The following is a 21,209-nucleotide window of genomic DNA, read 5'->3' on the forward strand; positions in this document are numbered from 1 at the left end:
CGCTGCCGTATTGGAGAGCACCTTGGGGTTAGTATCTTGCCCAAGAAGCAACAGCTCAAGGTGGCAGCAGTACAGGTTCTGGATTTAGGGAGGCACTGAGCACCAAGGATTTTTATCACAATATTAAAAACATTCCTTATATTTCTAATTTTGTTATTTTGTCCAGTTACTGTTTTGCATCTGAAAAATTGCCATAATTCCTAAACAAATACAACTATATTCTTGATACATGTTTTTTTTTAACATGGGAAAAATTTAAAAATAAATAAATAATAATAGTAAAGTAAAATATATATATTAAAAAGTGTCATTGTCCAAAAACGTATGCAGTTACTGTAGGCATCATCAAATATACAGTAGACTTTGTGGCAGTACATTTGAATTAAATCTCTTTCCTGGTAAGCTGCTGCTGTCCTTTGTTGAAACGGAGATCCTTGGTGGATTTTAGTCATTTTTCAGAGGATTCTTATTGAAATCACACAGTGAGCGGCTTAAGGTCCTATAACCTGCAGTAAATACCCAGCAGGCAAGCTTGCACAGCATGTGCTGTATTCACGCTGCACAACTAGCTTATGTAAATAGATATCTGGTTAGCTCTAGACACAGTGTTACCTCAGGGGGAGAGCATCCTTCTCTCCATCCTTCATCCCCCTTTTTCCAATTTATTGCTCTCAACAAATATCTTTTTTCAGAAATTGTCACAAATATGAAGCTAGATGATAAACAGCTACCTGTTCAGTATCACTTCAAATGTAGCTACACTGTATACAGGTATCTGCAGAGCAAGAAAAAATGGCATGTTTGCAGTAAAGTTGAATAAGAGATCTGCTGAAATGGATGGAAATGGATATGTTGTTTTGCAATTCCCTCTGAGCTATGAGCTTATCATGAAGAACATGCCAAAACAAGTTTATATGCACGTACACACATACTGTTACAATTCTTGCTTATCATTACTATGGTAAAACATGTAAATAACATTAGCTTCTCTCTTCCTTTGATGTCCTCTGTAGTGAGTAAACAGCTAGGTCCCAGCAGTGATTCTCACCTGTTTAAGGGCTCAGAAGTACCTGGAAGCTACAGTCATTCTGCTTAATTTGAGACTGCGATCAACAGTCATTTCTGAATCTCCAGAATCTCTTCCTGTGAGGCTCCAGTAGACGGTCCTGTGTCATCGTTTTCAGCTCATCGCTTCAGCTGAAAAATTCATTTAAAAGCACAGATGAAACAGTACAACAACAAAAAAATATTCAGAGACTTGAAATAAAGGACAAAAGCGCTCTGAGTGACAGTGCAAGAGAAAAATAGGACCGTGTCCTAATTAAGTCTTCAGCCCAGATGAATTCATTGAGCCTTATTAGAGGGACCCGTAGAGACAATATCCTCTTCAGTCCTGGGAGAAATCTGGAAGTTGCCACTAGCAGAACACAATGAATTGATTTAGGAACTTTGCTATGACAGCACTTCACAATTTGAGGGTGAATTTTCTGTGTGGTGACCACCTGACCTGTCTGCCATATGGTTGGAGTTAAATGTGGTATCGCCTGAACCAAATCAAACACAAACAAGCTGGAAATTAAATCTATTCCGGCACAGGCAGGTGTGTAGTGTTTTGCCTCTACTGGCAGGATTTAAATTGGTTTAACTGGCTTGATCACTCAGCTGGATAAAAAGAAACTTCTATATTATACACTTGTTCATCAGTTCATACATTTTCTTCAGCTTTGGTGACCATGATATCTGAAATGTTCTCTACTTTTAGATTTACGACAGAACTGACAAGTTGGTCTGAAGCACGCCATTCTTTGTCACTGCCTATGTAGCCAGATGGGCTACTCGCCTTCCGTTGTTTTTCTTCTCTCATTCTCTCTCTCTCTCGCTCGCTCTACCACCCTCACTCTCTTTCCACTGCACTCGCTCCTTGTATCAGGTGATCGGGTTAATTGGGAACCCACCTGCACATTGATTGCAGGGTGGCGCTAGCCTGTATAAAGCTAAGCCGATGTCTTGTTGGATTAATTCCTCCCGAGCTTCTGGTACGATACAGCAGTAAATGCAGTCTGTTTAATTCTGCCATTGCGGAGAGAGGTGTTCGTGGTATCTCCACCAATGAGAGTATAGTGCCTCCGGTCCTGGGGTAAGCTGTTAGAACTACTTTTATTAGCATTCATAGCTATAAGAGTTTAAGGTTACACTTATCTGTTTCAGGGTTCACTGCTGTACTCACCTCTCCATGGTAAATTGTCCAACCTAAATTGGAAGAGTGGACTGCCTTCTCAGTTGCTGTTGTGAACTCCTCCTTGGTGGAGTCTGCTGTCTTGTCTCGTTTTGTCTTATCTTGTTTTTATTAAGTAGGCTTACCTTTTTTTGGGTTCGCCTGGTGTTCTATTTTACCCTGGACTGTTGCTCGTACCCACACTTCTATGATCGGGCTGAAGTGATTCTCTGCCCGAGTGTCGTGCTGGGACTCTAAATCGCCTGGGTGGCCGGTCTCAGCCGGTGGGGAGCCAGACCGGCCTACGCCTGAGAATAATTATTACCAGCACGAGTGGTAGTTTGACCCGTGGGGAATAAGCCTTTCCCGTGTGTGTGTGTGTGTGATTTCTTTTATTAAAGTTATTAAAGTGTGTTTTAGTCTTTTTATGATTTGTAGCGAGCCTGACGCTCAGTGTCCTTTTATTCTTTTAACATACTTTTCTGTGTTTTATTTCAGTGAAGGAGGACGAGCCAGTGGCCCTGGGACCTCAGGTGGTGGGTCGTTTTCACACTTTCTTTTGTACAGCACTGGGTGGTCTGCAGTGATTCTTTTGGTGTGATTTTCTTTTGGTTCCACGGCTGCTGGTAAGTCCAAGTTCCACGATTGTTTATTTTTACTGTAGGACACTGTCAATAATGATGCTACATCTTGACTTTTAATATTTTATTTATAAAATATTATTTATAATATTTTATTTATTTCTATAAATAAAACTGTTTTAATATTGGAAGCCAACCTGCCTCAGTGTGCATCCTTGAATCTGTGCGGTCTTCTTTTATTCCTTTTATTTATTTTTCTTAAATATATTTCCTGGGGGTGTAATTCCCCTAGGTGGCGTTGTCAAGTTTATTTATTTTGTTCATATTTTGTTGGCGTTGTCGACAGGATGCACGTTTGAGGTAGATGTTTGGTTTTGTAAATTGTTTTATTTTTTTGCAACGAGTCTAGTTCACCTGTTTGAAGGCTCTATTTGTTTTAGAGTGTGATTATAGACAAGACAGCAGTATCCAGGTAGAAGGAAGAGTAATAGGATTTTAGCACCTTGCTGATTTAATTTTCTCTTTTTTTTGGGTCAAAATTTATTATGGAGGAAGAATTGCAGCAACTTAGAGACTTGGTAGCGCAGTTAAGGGCAGATAATGAGCAATTGCGCCGGGATGGGGGCGCTGTGCTCGAGTCTGGTGGCGGGGCCGCGTCGTCCTCTTTCGTACCAGCTGGTTGCATACCAAATGTTGGTAGCCAGGCCGCCGTTACAGAGCGTCTGGTGGTGGTGCCTAGGGACCGTAAATGTCCCATGTTCAATGGTAGAACAGGCATCAATATAGCTGAATGGGTCGAAGAGGTTCAAGCATGCATGCGTGCCCGGCACCTGTCTGTTGCTGATCAAGCTTTCTTTATTTTTGACCATTTAGAGGGAGAAGCAAGGGAGGAGATCAAATTTCGCCCTAATTTAGAGCGAGGGGATCCTGCTCGGGTGTTGACCATTTTAAAGGAACTGTATGGCAATGCGCAGTCCTATGTCACTCTGCAGCAGGCTTTCTTTTCGAGGAGACAACGGGAGGAAGAGACTTTGCAGGAGTTTTCCTTAGCGCTAATGGCTCTGATGGAGCAAGTAAAACAAAGTGCACCTGATGGTATGCGTAACGCAGAGGTGCTGCTCCGAGACCAATTTGTAGAACATGTTGTTGATAGTGGTCTCCGCAGAGAGCTTAAACAATACGTTCGCCGTGTGCCCACTGCCACCTTGTTAGAGGTGCGCGGGGAAGCAATTAGATGGGAAAGAGAAGGGTTTTCAGGCGGTGTTCGCGACCGTGGCTATTCTCAACCATCGGCATATGGTTTTCAGTGTGGAGTGCACACTAGCCCTAGGTTCGCTCCTGTTGGTACACCCGAGTCCGAGTGGCGTGAGCTAAAGGAACTCCTAAAGCGCCAACAAGAACAGTTAAATCGGCTCACTGAGACAGTGGCTTCTTTACAGAACCCCCGAAGAAGTGTTTGGCCTTCACAGGCTGGCTCGGTGATTTGTCGCCGGTGTCAGCAGCCAGGAGTGCTAGGGAGTGCACTGGGGAGCGGGCTTCACGCCGCCCTAGAGCAGGTTCTGATTCAGGCCCTCCTTATGCCGCAGTTGGCAATCATCTTCCCGCTACCCAGTCGGAAAACTAACGCCATCTGTGCTGCAGAGTCACAGTTCAGGTGGGGAGTTCACTGGCTCACAGAAAGATAGGATTGGCAGGCTAATTTCATCGTGTCCAAAGATGGATGTGCTTATTAGTGGGGTAACTGTCCCTTGTTTGGTGGATACTGGGTCCATGGTTTCCACCATCACAGAAAGTTTCTTTTTGGCACATTTTGCCCCTTGGGGACAAGAACGCCTTCAGTCATGTCATTGGCTACAGCTTCGGGCTGCCAATGGGCTTGCCATCCCTTACATTGGCTATTTGGAGCTCAGTGTACTCCTGTGTGGCAAGGAAATGCCCTCTTGTGGAATCCTTATAGTGAAGGACCCTCCTGGGGCTACGCCCTCTGTCCCTGGCATCTTAGGAATGAACGTAATCCGCCGCTGTTATCAAGAACTGTTTGGGGCTTTCGGTGGCTCCTTGTTTAATTCTCCTTCTGTGTCACAGGCACCGAGACCAGTTTTGGAGGCCTTACATCAGTGTCACCAGTCTGCAGCCCAAGCCCCAGAGGACCCTGTCGGTACCGTTAAGGTACAGGGCCCGCGGGCCGTGCGGATACCTGGTGGTGTTATGCAGCTGGTGGCCACTACTTGTTCTCAGCAGTTGTCAGGTCAGGCTGTGCTTTTTGAACCTTCTGAGTCCGGGTTGCCAGTTGGGTTGCTGGCCTCTCCATGTTTGGTTCAGGTGGATAAGGGCGTTGCCTACATCCCAGTCACCAATGTAGGGACAGCGGAAGCTGTTCTCCACCCGCGGACCCGTTTGGGAGTGATAAGCAAAGCTACTGTTGTTAGCCTCCCTGCCGGTGTTAGCGAGGAACACTCTTTTCCCGTTACCGTTTCTTCCCATACAACCAGCAGCCCTGCTCAAGAGATGGTGGATACGATTGACCTGTCTGCTCTCGCTGAGTCAGAGCAACACGAGGTACGGTTACTTTTGCGGAAGTACCGCTCTGTTTTCTCCACTTATGAGGGAGACTTGGGCTGCACAAACCTCATTTCGCACGACATACCGCTACTCGATGACGCACCTGTCCGGCAGAGGTACAGGCGAATTCCTCCTTCTGATTATGAGGCTGTCAGGGCTCATATCAACCAGCTACTGGAGGCCCAGGTAATTAGGGAAAGTAGCAGCCCTTATGCCTCTCCCATCGTGTTGGTCCGCAAGAAGGATGGAAGCCTCCGGCTGTGCGTTGACTATCGTTTGCTGAATAGCAAAACAAGGAAGGACGCCTTCCCCTTACCTCGCATCGAGGAAAGTCTGGATGCCCTAGCTGGCGCACGCTGGTTTTCTACCATCGACCTGGCCAGCGGGTACAACCAGGTGCCAGTTTCTGAGCAGGATAAGCCCAAGACCGCTTTTTGCACGCCGTTTGGCCTGTTCGAGTGGAATCGTATGCCATTCGGGCTGTGCAATGCTCCTGGTACCTTTCAGCGCCTAATGCAGAGGATGTTCGGGGATCAGCAGTGCCAGTCATTACTGCTGTACCTAGACGACATCATTGTGTTCTCCTCATCTGTCTCTCAGCACCTGCAACGGCTAGAGATGGTGATGGCAAGGCTGCAGCAACAGGGGCTCAAGGCTAAGTTAGAAAAGTGTGCCTTTTTCCAGCAGAAGGTTAACTACTTGGGCCATGTAATCTCCTGTGAGGGTGTCTCGACCGATCCAGCCAAGGTTGACGCAGTAGCCAAATGGCAGTGTCCTCGTTCCGTGTCAGAGTTGCGATCCTTTTTGGGTTTCGCCAGCTATTACCGGCGCTTTGTGGAGGGGTTTGCCGCATTGGCGGCTCCCCTGCATCAAGTGGTGGCTAAATCGGCTGGCACAAAGACAAAGAAGGGCTCGGGACAGAGTTTGAGTGCTATGTGGACCCCTCAGTGTGAGGAGAGCTTTGAGGCCCTGAAAGCAAAGCTTGTGTCTGCACCTGTGCTAGCATATGCTGACTTTACGCGCCCATTTATCTTGGAGATTGACGCCAGCCACAGTGGTTTAGGTGCAGTTCTCTCCCAAGATGTAGAAGGTGTCGTTAGGCCAGTGGCTTATGCTAGTCGAGGTCTTCGGCCACATGAGCGCAATATGGACAATTACAGCTCCATGAAGCTGGAGTTTCTTGCACTCAAGTGGGCCATGGCCGAGAAGTTCCAGGAGTACCTGCTGGGGCAGAAGTGTGTGGTTTACACCGATAACAATCCACTCAGTTACCTCTCTTCAGCTAAGCTGGGTGCCACCGAGCAGAGGTGGGCCTCCCAGCTGGCGGCATTCGATTTTGAGATCAAGTATCGCTCAGGCCGCAGTAATAGGAATGCTGATGCTCTCTCTCGACAGTATGAGACGAGCTCCAGCTTGGCCGAGGGTGTGTTGCCTGGGACTTGTGTCCCGACTTCACTTCGGCAGGCTCAGTGTCCAGCCGTTTTGCCCTCCGTTACTCAGTTGGAGATTGGGGCCTTTCCATCTCACTCCCTGGAGGATATTCGTGCTTTGCAGGAGGCTGACCCCCTCCTCAAGGATTTCTTGGTACACTGGAGGAGGCACACCCTGCCCTCTTCGGAGGAAAGGAATCAGCTCCCCAAACCAGTCATGGTTCTGCTGCGTCAGTGGGATCGTCTGGTGGAGAAGGATGGCATCCTTTATCGCCGTATTTTGCGTCCAGGTGGAGGTGAGGAAGCCCTCCAACTTGTTCTCCCAGAGGCTCTGAAGCCTGAGACCTTGAGGCAGCTGCACCAGGACCATGGGCACCAAGGTATTGAGCGCACCACTGAACTGGTCAGGCAGCGTTGCTATTGGCCCGGGATGTCCTCTGACATCAAGCAATGGGTTCAGCGTTGTGAACGCTGTCAGGTCGCAAAGGACTCAGGGTTGGGGCCTCATAGTTATATGGGTCACCTGTTGGTGTCTAGGCCAAATGAAATCCTGGCCATAGACTTCACGGTGTTGGAACCTTCCCGTAGTGGAGTTGAAAACGTCTTGGTTATGACTGACGTTTTTAGCAAATACACTGTTGCAGTCCCTACCCGGGACCAGCGGGCCTCTACTGTGGCCCAGGCCCTGTTAACAGAGTGGTTTTTTAAGTTTGGCGTTCCAAGCCGCCTCCACTCTGACCAGGGTAGAAATTTTGAGAGTTTGGTGATGCAACAGTTATGCGAATTGTATCGGGTAGCCAAGTCCCGTACAACCCCTTACCACCCAGCGGGTAATGGGCAGTGCGAACGGTTTAACCGAACCCTCCATAACCTCCTCCGGACTCTGCCATCATCTCAGAAACGCGACTGGGCTGCATGCTTACCGCATGTGCTCTTTTGCTATAATAGCACGCCACATCAGGGCACCGGAGAGTCACCGTTTCTCTTGATGTTTGGCAGGGATCCTAGGCTGCCTATTGATTTCCTTCTAGGCCGCGTTCAGGACCCAGTGCCTGGAGAGGTACAGGACTGGGTGGCCGAGCACCAAGCCAGGTTAATGGTGGCTTTTGAGGGAGCTCGGGCACGGTTGTCGCTGGCCGCTGACCGCCGTAAGGAACGGCATGACCAGAGAGTCCACCCTGTTCCTTTAAAGGTCGGTCAGCTGGTGTATCTTCGAGATCATAGCACCCGGGGCCGGCACAAGATCCAGGACCTTTGGAGCTCTGTGGTCTATCAGGTGTTGAGGGCACCCCAAGAGAACGGGGCTGTTTATACCATTGCCCCCGTGGGAGACTTGGAGAAGGTTCGACATGTCCATCGTGACATGTTAAAGGCACAGGTCAGCCTAGGGCCACCTACACCTGGTCCACCGGTTCCACCCCCACCTGTACCCGCTGACTCAGAGCAGACCTCTCTGAGTGACGACGAGTTGTGGCTCCTTGTCCCTGAGGTACCCTCACACCCTGTCGCACCTGTGGTGTCACTTCCCGATGCCTCTAGAGTTCCATCGGTGGAGCTCAGGTCTACTCCCAGTGTGATTGTAGCACCCTCGACCTCTGCTCCCCCAGGTTCTTCCTCAGGCTCTGTTGAACAGTCTGAGGTGAGTGGGCCACATTTGCGGAGAACAGCACGTTCAACAGCTGGTCATCACTCAAATGTTTATCACTTGTCACGTCCTGTTGAATCTGCGTCAGTTGCTAATGCTCAGCTTGCCATATTCAGGCCATGGTGTTAGGTTCCTTGAGTTATTGTCGGGGCGCCAATACAAAAAAAGGGGGGTAGATGTAGCCAGATGGGCTACTCGCCTTCCGTTGTTTTTCTTCTCTCATTCTCTCTCTCTCTCGCTCGCTCTACCACCCTCGCTCTCTTTCCACTGCACTCGCTCCTTGTATCAGGTGATCGGGTTAATTGGGAACCCACCTGCACATTGATTGCAGGGTGGCGCTAGCCTGTATAAAGCTAAGCCGATGTCTTGTTGGATTAATTCCTCCCGAGCTTCTGGTACGATACAGCAGTAAATGCTGGCGTACTGCGACGGACTGATCAGCAAGAGCCGATTATACGACAGCTACAGGTATGCTCTCGCTTAACCTTGGATTCCCTCCGAATACTGGAATTGGTGTTAATATCCTTTTCCGGCCTGTTGTAGCGCAGCAGTCTGTTTAATTCTGCCATTGCGGAGAGAGGTGTTCGTGGTATCTCCACCAATGAGAGTATAGTGCCTCCGGTCCTGGGGTAAGCTGTTAGAACTACTTTTATTAGCATTCATAGCTATAAGAGTTTAAGGTTACACTTATCTGTTTCAGGGTTCACTGCTGTACTCACCTCTCCATGGTAAATTGTCCAACCTAAATTGGAAGAGTGGACTGCCTTCTCAGTTGCTGTTGTGAACTCCTCCTTGGTGGAGTCTGCTGTCTTGTCTCGTTTTGTCTTATCTTGTTTTTATTAAGTAGGCTTACCTTTTTTTGGGTTCGCCTGGTGTTCTATTTTACCCTGGACTGTTGCTCGTACCCACACTTCTATGATCGGGCTGAAGTGATTCTCTGCCCGAGTGTCGTGCTGGGACTCTAAATCGCCTGGGTGGCCGGTCTCAGCCGGTGGGGAGCCAGACCGGCCTACGCCTGAGAATAATTATTACCAGCACGAGTGGTAGTTTGACCCGTGGGGAATAAGCCTTTCCCGTGTGTGTGTGTGTGTGTGTGTGTGTGTGATTTCTTTTATTAAAGTTATTAAAGTGTGTTTTAGTCTTTTTATGATTTGTAGCGAGCCTGACGCTCAGTGTCCTTTTATTCTTTTAACATACTTTTCTGTGTTTTATTTCAGTGAAGGAGGACGAGCCAGTGGCCCTGGGACCTCAGGTGGTGGGTCGTTTTCACACTTTCTTTTGTACAGCACTGGGTGGTCTGCAGTGATTCTTTTGGTGTGATTTTCTTTTGGTTCCACGGCTGCTGGTAAGTCCAAGTTCCACGATTGTTTATTTTTACTGTAGGACACTGTCAATAATGACGCTACATCTTGACTTTTAATATTTTATTTATAAAATATTATTTATAATATTTTATTTATTTCTATAAATAAAACTGTTTTAATATTGGAAGCCAACCTGCCTCAGTGTGCATCCTTGAATCTGTGCGGTCTTCTTTTATTCCTTTTATTTATTTTTCTTAAATATATTTCCTGGGGGTGTAATTCCCCTAGGTGGCGTTGTCAAGTTTATTTATTTTGTTCATAACCCCGCCGACCACTTGGTCACACCTACAAAAACAAAGGGCTACGATAACACAACACAAAAATCCCATCTACAGCTGTCAAAGAGAGTCTTTTGATGACTGCCTTTGGTCTAAAAGGTCCATGAATAACAAAGCATTGAACCATCTTTCATATAAACTTTCATCTGATAAAAACTGCCAGTTTCCATTAAATGTTTGAGTTTTTAAGAGCCAAAAGCAACAATGTTCAGCAGCATTAAGCAGAAATGTGGAAGCTTTTTCTGTGATAGAGGATAGAGGACTGTACTGGTTATCTGACATACGGCACACTTTTAGGCCAATGGACCTGTATGACTGGTGCACCTGCTGGACAAACACTGACAGCAGTTCATTCATTCATGTTCATTATGGACAACACGATGCCCAATCAATTCTCTTGGCGACCTGGGGTTTACAGACGTGTGTGTGTGTGTGTGTGCTTCATATTCCCAAAACTCCTAATCCTCCTGCCTGGAACACACCCAGATTTCTGTAAAAGTTAGGCAAAGTTTTGGGTCACAGTTCAATAAGACAAACTTTGAGTGAAAACGAAAACTTCTCTCACAGCATGGAACTCCTTTATATGAAACACGTCCAATTTCCACACCTTCACATTTCACTGAGGAATTTCAATGTCAAACTGCTCTCTCTTTCTGGTTGTGTCTCCACTATGAAATCCGTTTGTAGAATGAAATGTATTTCTCTCATATCCATGCAGAGTACGGAATATTCCCATGAAGAATTCTTTCCCAATTGCAGCATTTAGGTAGACTGAGCTGAATAGTATTTATCTGCTCTGATGGTAGCTTAGCCTCTGCAGACCCTTAAAACTCCAACTGCAGCCCCCACCAACTTCTTCTGGCATGCCTTTTTTTTTTTTGTTTGTTTCATCCCTAAATGGCCAGGAAGAGTTACTTTGAAGTGAAGGTAAAGGCAAATATAAAAAGAGTGAGTGTCCTCCATGAAGAGGTGGCTTTTGGTTGTGGCTATTCCCCAGCCTCGCCTTGCCTCCGGCCTGCATGACACCACCTCCAGTTGCTAGCTGGCAGACTGGCGCATCACACTTATCCAGACTAGACAGATTATTCTCTAATACTTTGAAGAGGTTTCACGTAAAGAGCACTAAACAGGAACACCCTTCTCAACCCACTGCCATGACATGAAATACTAATGTGGCTAAAATTAAATGTTCACCATTCAAATCGCACCTCCACTCAGTGTGAGAAAGTCTGCGGTAGCTAATGTGATTATAGTTAAGCTAAGGGCAAGAGGACATGCAGCTGAGGTCTGAGTGTGTGCTGGGAGTATGAACTCAGAGAGAATTTTAGCATCTTTTTAATTAGAACTTTTAAGCTGCGTCAAAGTTCAGAAAGCCTTTTCTTTTTTGGCTTTGCTATTTTGGATTTCATGAACATTAACAGCCAGCAAATCACAACTGCTAACATAAAGGGACGACTTTAAAGAAATTCATTAAGTAATTAGGCACAATTACAGCTTTACAATAGAGTACCACGGAGAATGGATACTAATGGCATAATCACATTTTTGTAAAGGGGAGAGAGCTAATGCTATGCTATGGTCTGTGAAGCAGGCTCCCAGTTCTTGCAGTGGAAAACCTACATGTAGAGTTTAGTCATCAGTGATCGATATGAGATCGGTGTTGAAGTAGTGCTGCTTACTGGCCTCATTGTTGCCAGATTGTGCACATTTAAAAATCTCACCTTAAGCAAAAGACCTCCTGGTTATCCAGTTTTCCCTATTTGTCAGTATTTCTGGACTAGATTTACTTTCTTCAAAGAACCAACTGATTTTGTTGGTTCAAAAATGAATTTAAAGCAGCAGCTCTGATTTAAGGGGGAAAGGAAACAGGGGAAAGGCACTTTTTGTCTAGGGGGATCCAGAAACTTCTAAACTAACTCCTACATCAAATGAGTATAGATGAGTGCTGAGGAACATTCATGAGCTTCTTTCAAAGTAGTATGCAAATGATAAACAGGCCTTCAAGTGAATATTTTGAGAATTGAGCATTTCAAGCCCTGAAACTCATTTAGTAGTAGCTTGACTTGGGGTTATTTTATTTTATTTTTTTTGTAAAAACGACAAGAATTTGACCCTTTAAAACCTGAACCATGAAATAACTACCAAATTTTTTTTTTACTCAACCTTCTGATGAATTACAAAAACCACATAAATATTAATTTACATATGGATTAACTTGCATCATATTTGCTACATATTCTCCCCAGTTTATTAATTATCGTGTTATTTTGTTTTTACTGGTGGGACAAAAAAAAAAAAAAAAAAAAAAAAAAAAAAAAAAAAAAACACTGCTCAAATATGATACACTTGACTTTAAAGGTTTAAGATGCGTTACATTTAACTTTTGTCATGTTTATTCAGAGACATGAACATTTTCAGGGATATAGTAAATAAATTTATTTTAACACAAATGACTTAACGTATTTAGCCACCAACCCCTACATCTTCATGAAATGAAAACATACATTTTTAAGTGCATTTAATGTTGAGATAAAAGAAGTAGAAATGATTAGGCTTGGTGAGAAGAGCCTTAAAGATACGAGAGAACAAACATAAATAATGTAATTCAGGGAAAAAACAAAACACAAAAAAAGTACTAAGAATAAATATGTACACCAAGGCAGCATCACTTCTCGAATATACGCACAGATACAGATGTTGTGTAAAAAGGCTTTTAAAACAGGTACAAGTGTACTGGGAAGAAACATATGGTTGTGATCTGTGGAACTGAACCTCTCAAATGTTAAAATAGAAGCTTTATAAAAGCTGGAAGCTTAAGTTTACATTAACAAGGTGAGTTAATTAGAATATTATTACATGCGGAGAGAGAAAATCTACAACACTACAATAAAACAATGACAATTGTCAGTTAAAGTGAGTTAATTAAAAAAACAAAACAAAAAAAAAAACATAACATTGAAGGGCAAAAAAAGTCAACACAATAGATTAACTATTTTCCCCTGTTAAATAAAAAACCTAACTTCAAAATTAATGTTAATTTATTTTACCATAGCATTTAGCAACAAACGTAGATGCGATTAAATTCCCATTTAAACCACATGTATACAAACATGATGAAACTTGGTATATGCCTATAACCACGAACGGCACTGAGCAGTTGCTTAGAAATCAGGAAGCTGAATAGGGAAACAGAAACACTGAAAATGTAACTAGTACACAAACACACACAGAAAATGTCAAGAAAAACTAAAAATTTGTCCTTCATATTTTTTAAATTAAGTCAAACTTGACCAAAGCAGTGGCTATCAAACACAAACATGGCACAGTACCGTTCCAGTTAGGCCCTAGTGATGCCGTCTCAATTCAAACATTGTGAGTTTGGAAAAAGAAAGGAAGTCCTGGAAGTTCGCAGCAAATGACTAATATTAGCTGGATAAAGCATAAAAATTATGACCAGCTTGCCCCCACTGCTGCTCATATTTCAGATGGGAAGCCACAGACAGCTGCAGGACAGTTCTGATACTGGCAAATATCAGTAAGTCCCTACATTCAGTGCATTATGATGGCTTAAAGCCATTTCTTCTGGATAGGCTAAATCTGTGTAAGCCTGAAGCACCGGTTTGGACAAATATAAGTTTGTCGTATTTACAGGTAGCTTTAACTTTATGCAAATCGACCTATGTGGTCAAATCTTGCTGTTAGTGTCAGTCAAGGCAAACGAGGTGGAAAAGGCTAGCAATGACTCCTGCTGGTGCCTTCAAAAAGAAGCATTTCAGAAGAGGTGGGTGGTGGAACGACTGAATGTGTGATACTTCCTCTCAAACATGGTAGGCAGATGGACCATGGAGGGTGAGTGGTGTGCCTGTAAATGGAAGAGAGATTTATTTATTTTTTTAAAAGAAAATGACAGACATGGAAGAAAAAGTACTTATAGTTAGTTATATGTTAATACACAACATCCCCGTTAAAGAGTGATTCAGGTTTCTTGAAACACTACTTTCTATATTTATGTTTGTAACTGAGCTTGTTATCATATAGGAAACTGGATCTGCTACAAGAAAAATCTAATATGGGTGGAGGTATTTCATACAACTTGGAAAAATAGGTTTCAGCAAGGGAATATGAGAATGGCAGTTTTACCTATTATGTGTTTGTACACAGTCAACATTATTTATATAGTACCTTAACAGCAGACACCTCAAGGTGCTCTATATGAAGAAAATGCTAAAATATTAGAAACAGAACCGATCTGTTGGCAACAGCAGAAAGGAAGAGCGTTTGGCAGAACTAGACTCAAAGAGGGACAAGTCATCTGCCAGAACTGGCTGTTGGGGGTGAGGGGGAAAGATGACCAAATATTGCACTTGCCCTTACTGTCCATTTAAAAACAAACTAAAAAAAACCAAAACAACAACAAACAAACCACAAAAGGCGTTAAAGGGCCTGAAAAGTGAAGCCAGTAAGCAAGTGCATTATTAAATCCAGTCTAATCGTAGGCAGGAGGTGACTCCTTCAGTTTCAAAAACACATCCCACAGTACAGACGTCTACAGAAGGGAAAATAAAAAACAAAATAGCCCTCGAGTCTGTTGATCTATGACTTCAGAAAATCCTTGAATCTCCAAACTGCAGTTGATTTTCAGCGCAGAACAAGGACCATCCCCAGATGCAGTCCAAGAGGATGGGAGTGAAGTGTCTAACCACAAGACCAGAAGCACCTGAATAATTTTGAAGATCTTGACAACGACAATCTAACCAATCAAACTAAAAGACAAGAAAGGGAAGGGCAAGCAGTTATTAGTAACTGGGTTTTTCAACTGCCCAAGTAGCCTCCACGGTGCTTTCAGTATGATTATTAGCTCTGCAAGAGGTGGTAATCACCTTAGTTTTTATTCAAATATGAAGAAATCAATTCTTGCAGGTACCAAGTTTTTTCTTTTTTGAGAAGGCAGTTTGAAATGTTTATTATTAGACTTTGTATTTGGGTACTCATAAATATGAATGAAGATCTGTATCAATTGGATATTTAACCTTTCCCACAATTAAATGGCAATTTAATGTTTCACCTCCCACTAAGGTAATTTAGATAATCTGTTGATTATCTGACTGCTTGCATTTGTTTTCCTGATTACAATTACTCTACACTCATTGTAACAAGTGTACAATGAAATCACTACATAATCACTGAAAGCTGACATAAACAAAGCAATAAGCTCTAATAAACTGAAAATATTGCAGAAATTGCAATTTGGATAATTAAACAGCTTACAACCGCTTACATGTACAGTTTGTATGTTTGTCACACTTAAATGTTTCAGATCAAACAAATCCAAATATTAGACAAAGGTAACAGAAGTAAACACAAAATGCAGTTTCTAAATGAAAATGTTTATTATTAAGGGAGAAAAAATCCAAACCTACACTGCCCTGTGTGAAAAGTTGACAGTGGTGTATCACGTCTTTGGAAAGCCGAGTTCAACTTCTCTAGCCACCCAAACGCCTGATTACTGCCACACCTGTTGTCAATCAAGAAATCACTTAAATCAGACCTGGCTGACAAAGTGGAGTAGACCAAAAGATCATCAAAAGCCAGACATCATGTCACAATCCCAGGAGATTCAGGAACAAACTAACAAAGTAACAGACCTTCCCAGGTTTACCACTCATGATCTCTTGGATGACGACTCATCCAAGAGGTCAAGTATTTCAGACACAGAACATCATACAAACCATAAAATATGGCGACTGTGGTAGTTTGATGGTCTGGGGTTGTTTGGACCTTGACTTGCTGTGGTAAATGGAACCGTGAAATCTGCTGTCTACCAAAACATCGAGAACAAGAGTATCCAGCCATCTGTTCATGACTTTAAGCTGAAAACGCACTTGGGTCCTGCAGCAGGTCAAGGATCCGAAAAACACCAGCACGTCCACCCCTGAATGGCTTAAGAAAAACAAATTGAAGACTTTGGAGTGGCCTAGTCAAAATCCTGTCCCGAATCCGATTGAGATGCTGTGACATGACCTTAAAAAGGCAGTTCATGCTCAAAAACCATCCAATGTGGCACAACTCCAACAATTCTGCAAAGACGAGTGAGCCAACATTGCTCCACAGTGCTAAAAGAATCATCAGTTATCAAACACTTCCGTTATTAGGTTTAGGGGGTTATCACTTTTTCCACACAGGCCATACAGGCTTAGGTTTTTTTTTCTCATTTAATAAATATATAATAAATATTTAATAAACACCTTTATATATAAACTGCATTTTGTGTTTACTTGTGTTATCTTTGAATTCAGAAAATATTCAGGTTCTCTCAGTTTTTGAATGCATAGTTCTTAATCTGATATAATGAAGTTGATATAAATTCTATGTTTGCCCATTAATCCACAGCAACAGTTTGAAAACAATATTGTAAATTCTTAAATTTATCATTCACATTAAGTATGCAGAATCCCAAGCAAGTACTTCATAGAATCTCTTACAGAGGTAATCACTGATAGATGGTATAAGGCCAGGTGATGTAGACTTGTCTGTGCTGGAGTTCTCAAACATTTTACTAGACAATCATCTTATTTTTCCTCATCGTTTCACATATATTCTATTTAATATGTTTAAGCACCAGACAGAGTGTGTTTCTTCTAAAATTTGTGTTCTTAAAGCAATTTCTCTTTGTTGCAAAATGCTTTTCACAGACTCATATACATTTTGCTGGATGTAGACTGGTGATCAACACTGGTATTTAACAACTTTTAAATCAATTTTAATTTAAACAACGCCTGCAAAGACGTACTTAAAATACTTTCTAAAGGCATTGTATACTCAAGCTTGACTCAGAGTTAAGACTGGGAATGTGAGTCAGTGCGTACGCGTATGCACCAAGTACAAAGTTTAGTTTATGTGGTGCAGCCTCATTTTAATTACTGAATGCAAAGAGACAAACATTGTTACTCAAGTCTCTATGCCTTTCAGTCCAAACCTGGCACCAAACTAATTGAGATGTGCAACCTTTGCCAATGCAATCACACTTCAGCAGCTTTCCACCTGGCTTTTACACACATGGCAAGTGCTCTTTATAAGCATTTCATCAGAGCCACAGTTTTTCCAAATACCCTGTGTGAAAATGCACATCAGCAGATTTACGCCTATTTACAGTGATATAGCGCCAGTGTCATACAAAGCATTTTTACTCTAAACATTACAGTTTGCATAGATGTGTCTCTTATTGGAATAAATTAAGCAGAGTTCATCATAACAGTGATACAGAAGCTTTTTTGTTCCCCCAATCTGTGAGGGCAGTTGAAGTTTCAAGAATCAAGACTTCTTCAAGTTTTAGTTTGATTAGTTTGATCACTACAAGTAGTATGATAATGGTGAGAACCAAAGCAATGAATTCAAAAATATTTCAAGCCTATAAGTCAGTTTTCCCTGTGAAAACTTAAGTATTTCAAGCTTTCTGTTAAGGTACAAATGTGTCTACATTTTGCTTTCTTTGTCGATAAAGTTGTTTCTTCTTGATCCAGAAGAGACACTTCTTGAATACACTCGACAACAGCTACTATTGTTGTATCTATAGTTTCTCATTTCAGATCTAGCAAAACAATGATGGCAGATTCAAGGAAAAAACAAAACAAAACAAAAAAAACCCCTGCTCATTGCTTTTGGGTTGCCTATGCAGGAATGTTGCCACACATGTATCATTATCTACATGATGCCTGCATTTAAGATGCGATGGGTGTTTTTTTTTTTTTTTTAAGTGCACCTAATCAAAACAACACTTTCTATAAAAAGCTGGTATCATTATCAAGGAATTCTCCTTTTGCATCAGTGCAATTCTCACTTCATTTGCAATTCTTTCCCATCTGACAATTTGTGACTGAGCAAAATGCCCATGTAAGAAAAAACAAAACCCCAAAACAAAGCACAAACACAAACCAGAGACGAAACGGTGCATTTTAATCGAGTTCTGTAGAATATGTGCCAGAAAAAAGGGGCATCAGGTAAGGGCAACACCACGAGTGTCTGCAACCTCAATGCCACAAAAATCCTTCATACTGGTCCTTAAATGGCTTCAGCTAATATGAGGCATTGTGTGCCTAGTGACTCAGGCATCACATGTGGTTAAAATGTATTACAGATAACAGTTGACCTGCCACTAAACACTAAAGCTCACATAAAAAGTCACACTGACATTGTGAATACATTGACATTTTAATTTTAGTGTCATGTTTGTGTGTAAACTAGCCCAAATACACAAAGCTCACTGCATACAAAAACTGAAGACTTTGACATTTTGATTTTTATTCTTGATATTTTCTTCAAGTGGCACTAAAAAGAACGGCTTTGATCAAAACAAAGATCGATAAGAGACAAATCATCCTGTCTTATAGTTGTAACGGTAACTGAATCATTCCTTTTTAATATTCATGAGTTGGCTCAATGCAAAATGAAACAATCTGTTTGTGAAATCAAGACTTCACATCTAAATCTCTCCCCCAAAATAAGAGGTATCAATCTGGAATGACAGTCCCAGCTCTTCGTGACCCCTCCTCATTACTAACATGTACACTGTACACCACCTGGTGAATATTCCCATCCACCACCAACACCACCACCACTCTGTAATCTAAGAAATTCGTCAGAAAAATTACTCCAAATCAACCCTTAAAATCTCCACCCTTTACACCTATACCAATCTCCAGTGGAGAGAAGCATTATACGCAAACTGATGGAATCCCGTCTGTGTCGATCCGACTTGGGCTGTGGAGCAAATCTTTTATTTGTATTTTTCATTTTGCAGGGTCTCAGCTTCTAAGGAGTTGATTTGGGACTAGAAATGCACCAGTGATACTCTGATATTAAAAAGGCAAATGTGCCAAGACAGTTTAATGAGGATTAGTTTAAAATGGAAAATGAATTGGTGCACCCGAGACTGAAAGTGGACAACAACAACAATAATGTCTGCTCACGTCAAACTCCAGGACAAAGCTCAGCGATCATTTAAAGCAGAGTCTCTTTGCAAGGACTGGTCACGACAGCCTTCTGTGGATCCATGGGAACTTGAGGATTTCTGCATGACTCAGGAAAGCCCCTACGTTTGGCATTAAAAGGTTGAGGACCTGGGGAGCTTGCTTAGAATCCTACAGAGGGCAGCGGTCTGGACAAATGTAGTCGAGATTTGGATCGGGAATGTTTAGAGTTGAGCTGTGTGGAGTTTTGGACAGCTGAAGTAGAAGCAGAGGTGGGAGGATTTAAACAGGACGACTCCCAGGAAACAGGGAGGCTGGAATGAGTTAGTGCTGGTTGATTAAATAAAGAATCATTAAAAATGGGCTTAGATTTTCTGGTGACAGAGCAAGCATTAAGCTAGGGGTCTTGGCTCAACTCAGAAGCAATTTTGGGGACAGGATTTTTGGGGGGAGTGCAGGGGGTTCGCATACGATCAGGGATGTTGAATCTGATTGGAGGGTGGTCCAGAGAGTTAGAGCGCTGCACCACGGCACTGCTTTTGGTAGAATCATTCAAACTGAATGTTGAGGCAGCGCGAGGGATCTAAAGTACATAACAAAAGGGAGAAACAAACGGAGCAGGGTTTTACATTTAATGAAGGGGGGGGACGGCAAGAAAACAGACGAGCTAAAACATTACAAGGAAACACAGATCAGTACAGTAACTGAAGGCTGTTTATAGGATTTCTTTGTGGATGAACTGGCAGAAATGGAAAATAATCATGTTTTCATTAGTGTATAATCATCTGAAGGCAAATCCTACCATGTAGTATCATAGTGGTTCTACATTACAGAACAGATGAGTTTTCCTATATGCCTGGAAAGGCAAGGGCCCCATTATACCTGCCATGCTGCATCGTACAGTGCGAATGACACTGTACGACAAAGCTGACGTCAAATTGATCCCACATCCACCACCTGTCACCCAAGCACCTCTCAATTTCTATAACCTATGGCGCTACCATACATTTGTGTCGGTTTTCTTGCCATTTTAATGACATATGGGTTGACATATGACATACAAGCTCAGAGATTCACCTTTTCAAACTTGCAACAGTTTGAAAAGATGAGACTTTGTGGGGGGAAAGACAAAACCTCACACAAACCCCCCTAAGCAACTCTTTTGCTTCCAATTGTGATTTCTTCCATTTATCAGCACTGACGAAGAGGTTTTCTCTGACACCCATTATTCAGGAGAATACTGCAGCACAACAGTGAGCATGCGGCTGTGCAATAGCATTACTGGCGGTGTGCAAAGCAACCAGCAAGGCAGGTATACTGGGACCTTGAGGCGAGTTCACTTAGCTGCAATCTGCAATGCCAACTTCTGGTAGAAGTCACTAAATCCTAATCTCTTCTAACTACACAATGTGCAAATACTAGCTTTGCTTGTTTTTTTTTGTTCAGTCAGAAAGATAACATTCAACACCTCGCACAAAAAACTATTCTTAGCCACTATTGAAAATAATTTATGGGGTTACAGGAAAGAAACTCCATCTGATTAAAAAAATAGTAATAAATAAATAAATAAATAAAATAATGACATATAAATCTCTAGTCCTCATAAGCCAGCAGCAAAAGTTATATTTTGTCTAGTTTCTAAAATCTTTTTCACTTGCTGTTTACAAGAGGAACTCTGCATACTGCCATTAATCTGACTCGATAAGCTTTGAGCATTTACCCATGGATTACTCTGCAGTCTGCATTTACATGCATATACCATTAAAAAGAGGCATGTTACCCGAGATACTTATCAAAAAGGTAAAAATGTGATAATGTTGTACCAATACTACACACTCAAGGGTTTTAGAATACATTACGATTAAATTAACCACTGAAACGCGCACAAAAAGGAAAACAAGAAAGAAGATTATAGGACTATTTTTCTTTGCCAAAGAGAAGAAAGTCGCAGCACATTTAAGACCGCGAGCCCTTTTTCTGCTTTCTAATCAAGTTAGATGAAAGTAACTGACACCAATTGGATGGGTCTGATGGAGAGATCAATTACCTGATTCTCAGCAAAGGGAGAGAGATGGAGAAAACAGAAAAGCAATAAGGAACAGGTGGACAGATAGATTGTTAGAGACGGACAACCTCTTAGTATCCATCACTTTCATCATTTAGCACAC

The 21,209-nt window shown here is 42.6% G+C and overlaps 1 protein-coding gene and 1 long non-coding RNA gene across 4 annotated transcripts in view; one reads left to right on the plus strand and one right to left on the minus strand.

Annotated features, from left to right (window-relative positions):
* Window positions 1-2,041: 2,041 nt before the first annotated feature.
* Window positions 2,042-10,074, plus strand: LOC146546938 (uncharacterized). Its single transcript, XR_014890866.1, has 3 exons — window positions 2,042-2,137; window positions 2,714-2,841; window positions 9,651-10,074. It is a non-coding gene; the product is annotated as an uncharacterized LOC146546938 (long non-coding RNA).
* A 2,412-nt stretch (window positions 10,075-12,486) lies between these two features.
* Window positions 12,487-21,209, minus strand: part of ect2 (epithelial cell transforming 2) — a 39,227-nt gene continuing 30,504 nt past the window's right edge. For 2 of the 3 annotated variants that reach the window (XM_085265239.1, XM_085265238.1), the window contains 2 exons: window positions 19,042-19,624; window positions 12,487-13,937 (listed from right to left, as the gene is read on the minus strand). In XM_085265239.1, coding sequence (XP_085121365.1) covers window positions 19,439-19,624 — 186 coding nt within the window. In that variant the 3' untranslated portion in view covers window positions 12,487-13,937; window positions 19,042-19,438. The remainder of the gene's footprint in view (window positions 13,938-19,041; window positions 19,625-21,209) is intronic. The other variant, XM_085265240.1, reaches the window with a different exon arrangement.

Source organism: Mchenga conophoros, linkage group LG23 (genome assembly GCF_057382185.1).
Source record: "Mchenga conophoros isolate Kocher_MC1m ecotype Shallow Benthic linkage group LG23, M_conophoros_male_GT1.1, whole genome shotgun sequence".
NCBI lineage: Eukaryota > Metazoa > Chordata > Actinopteri > Cichliformes > Cichlidae > Mchenga > Mchenga conophoros.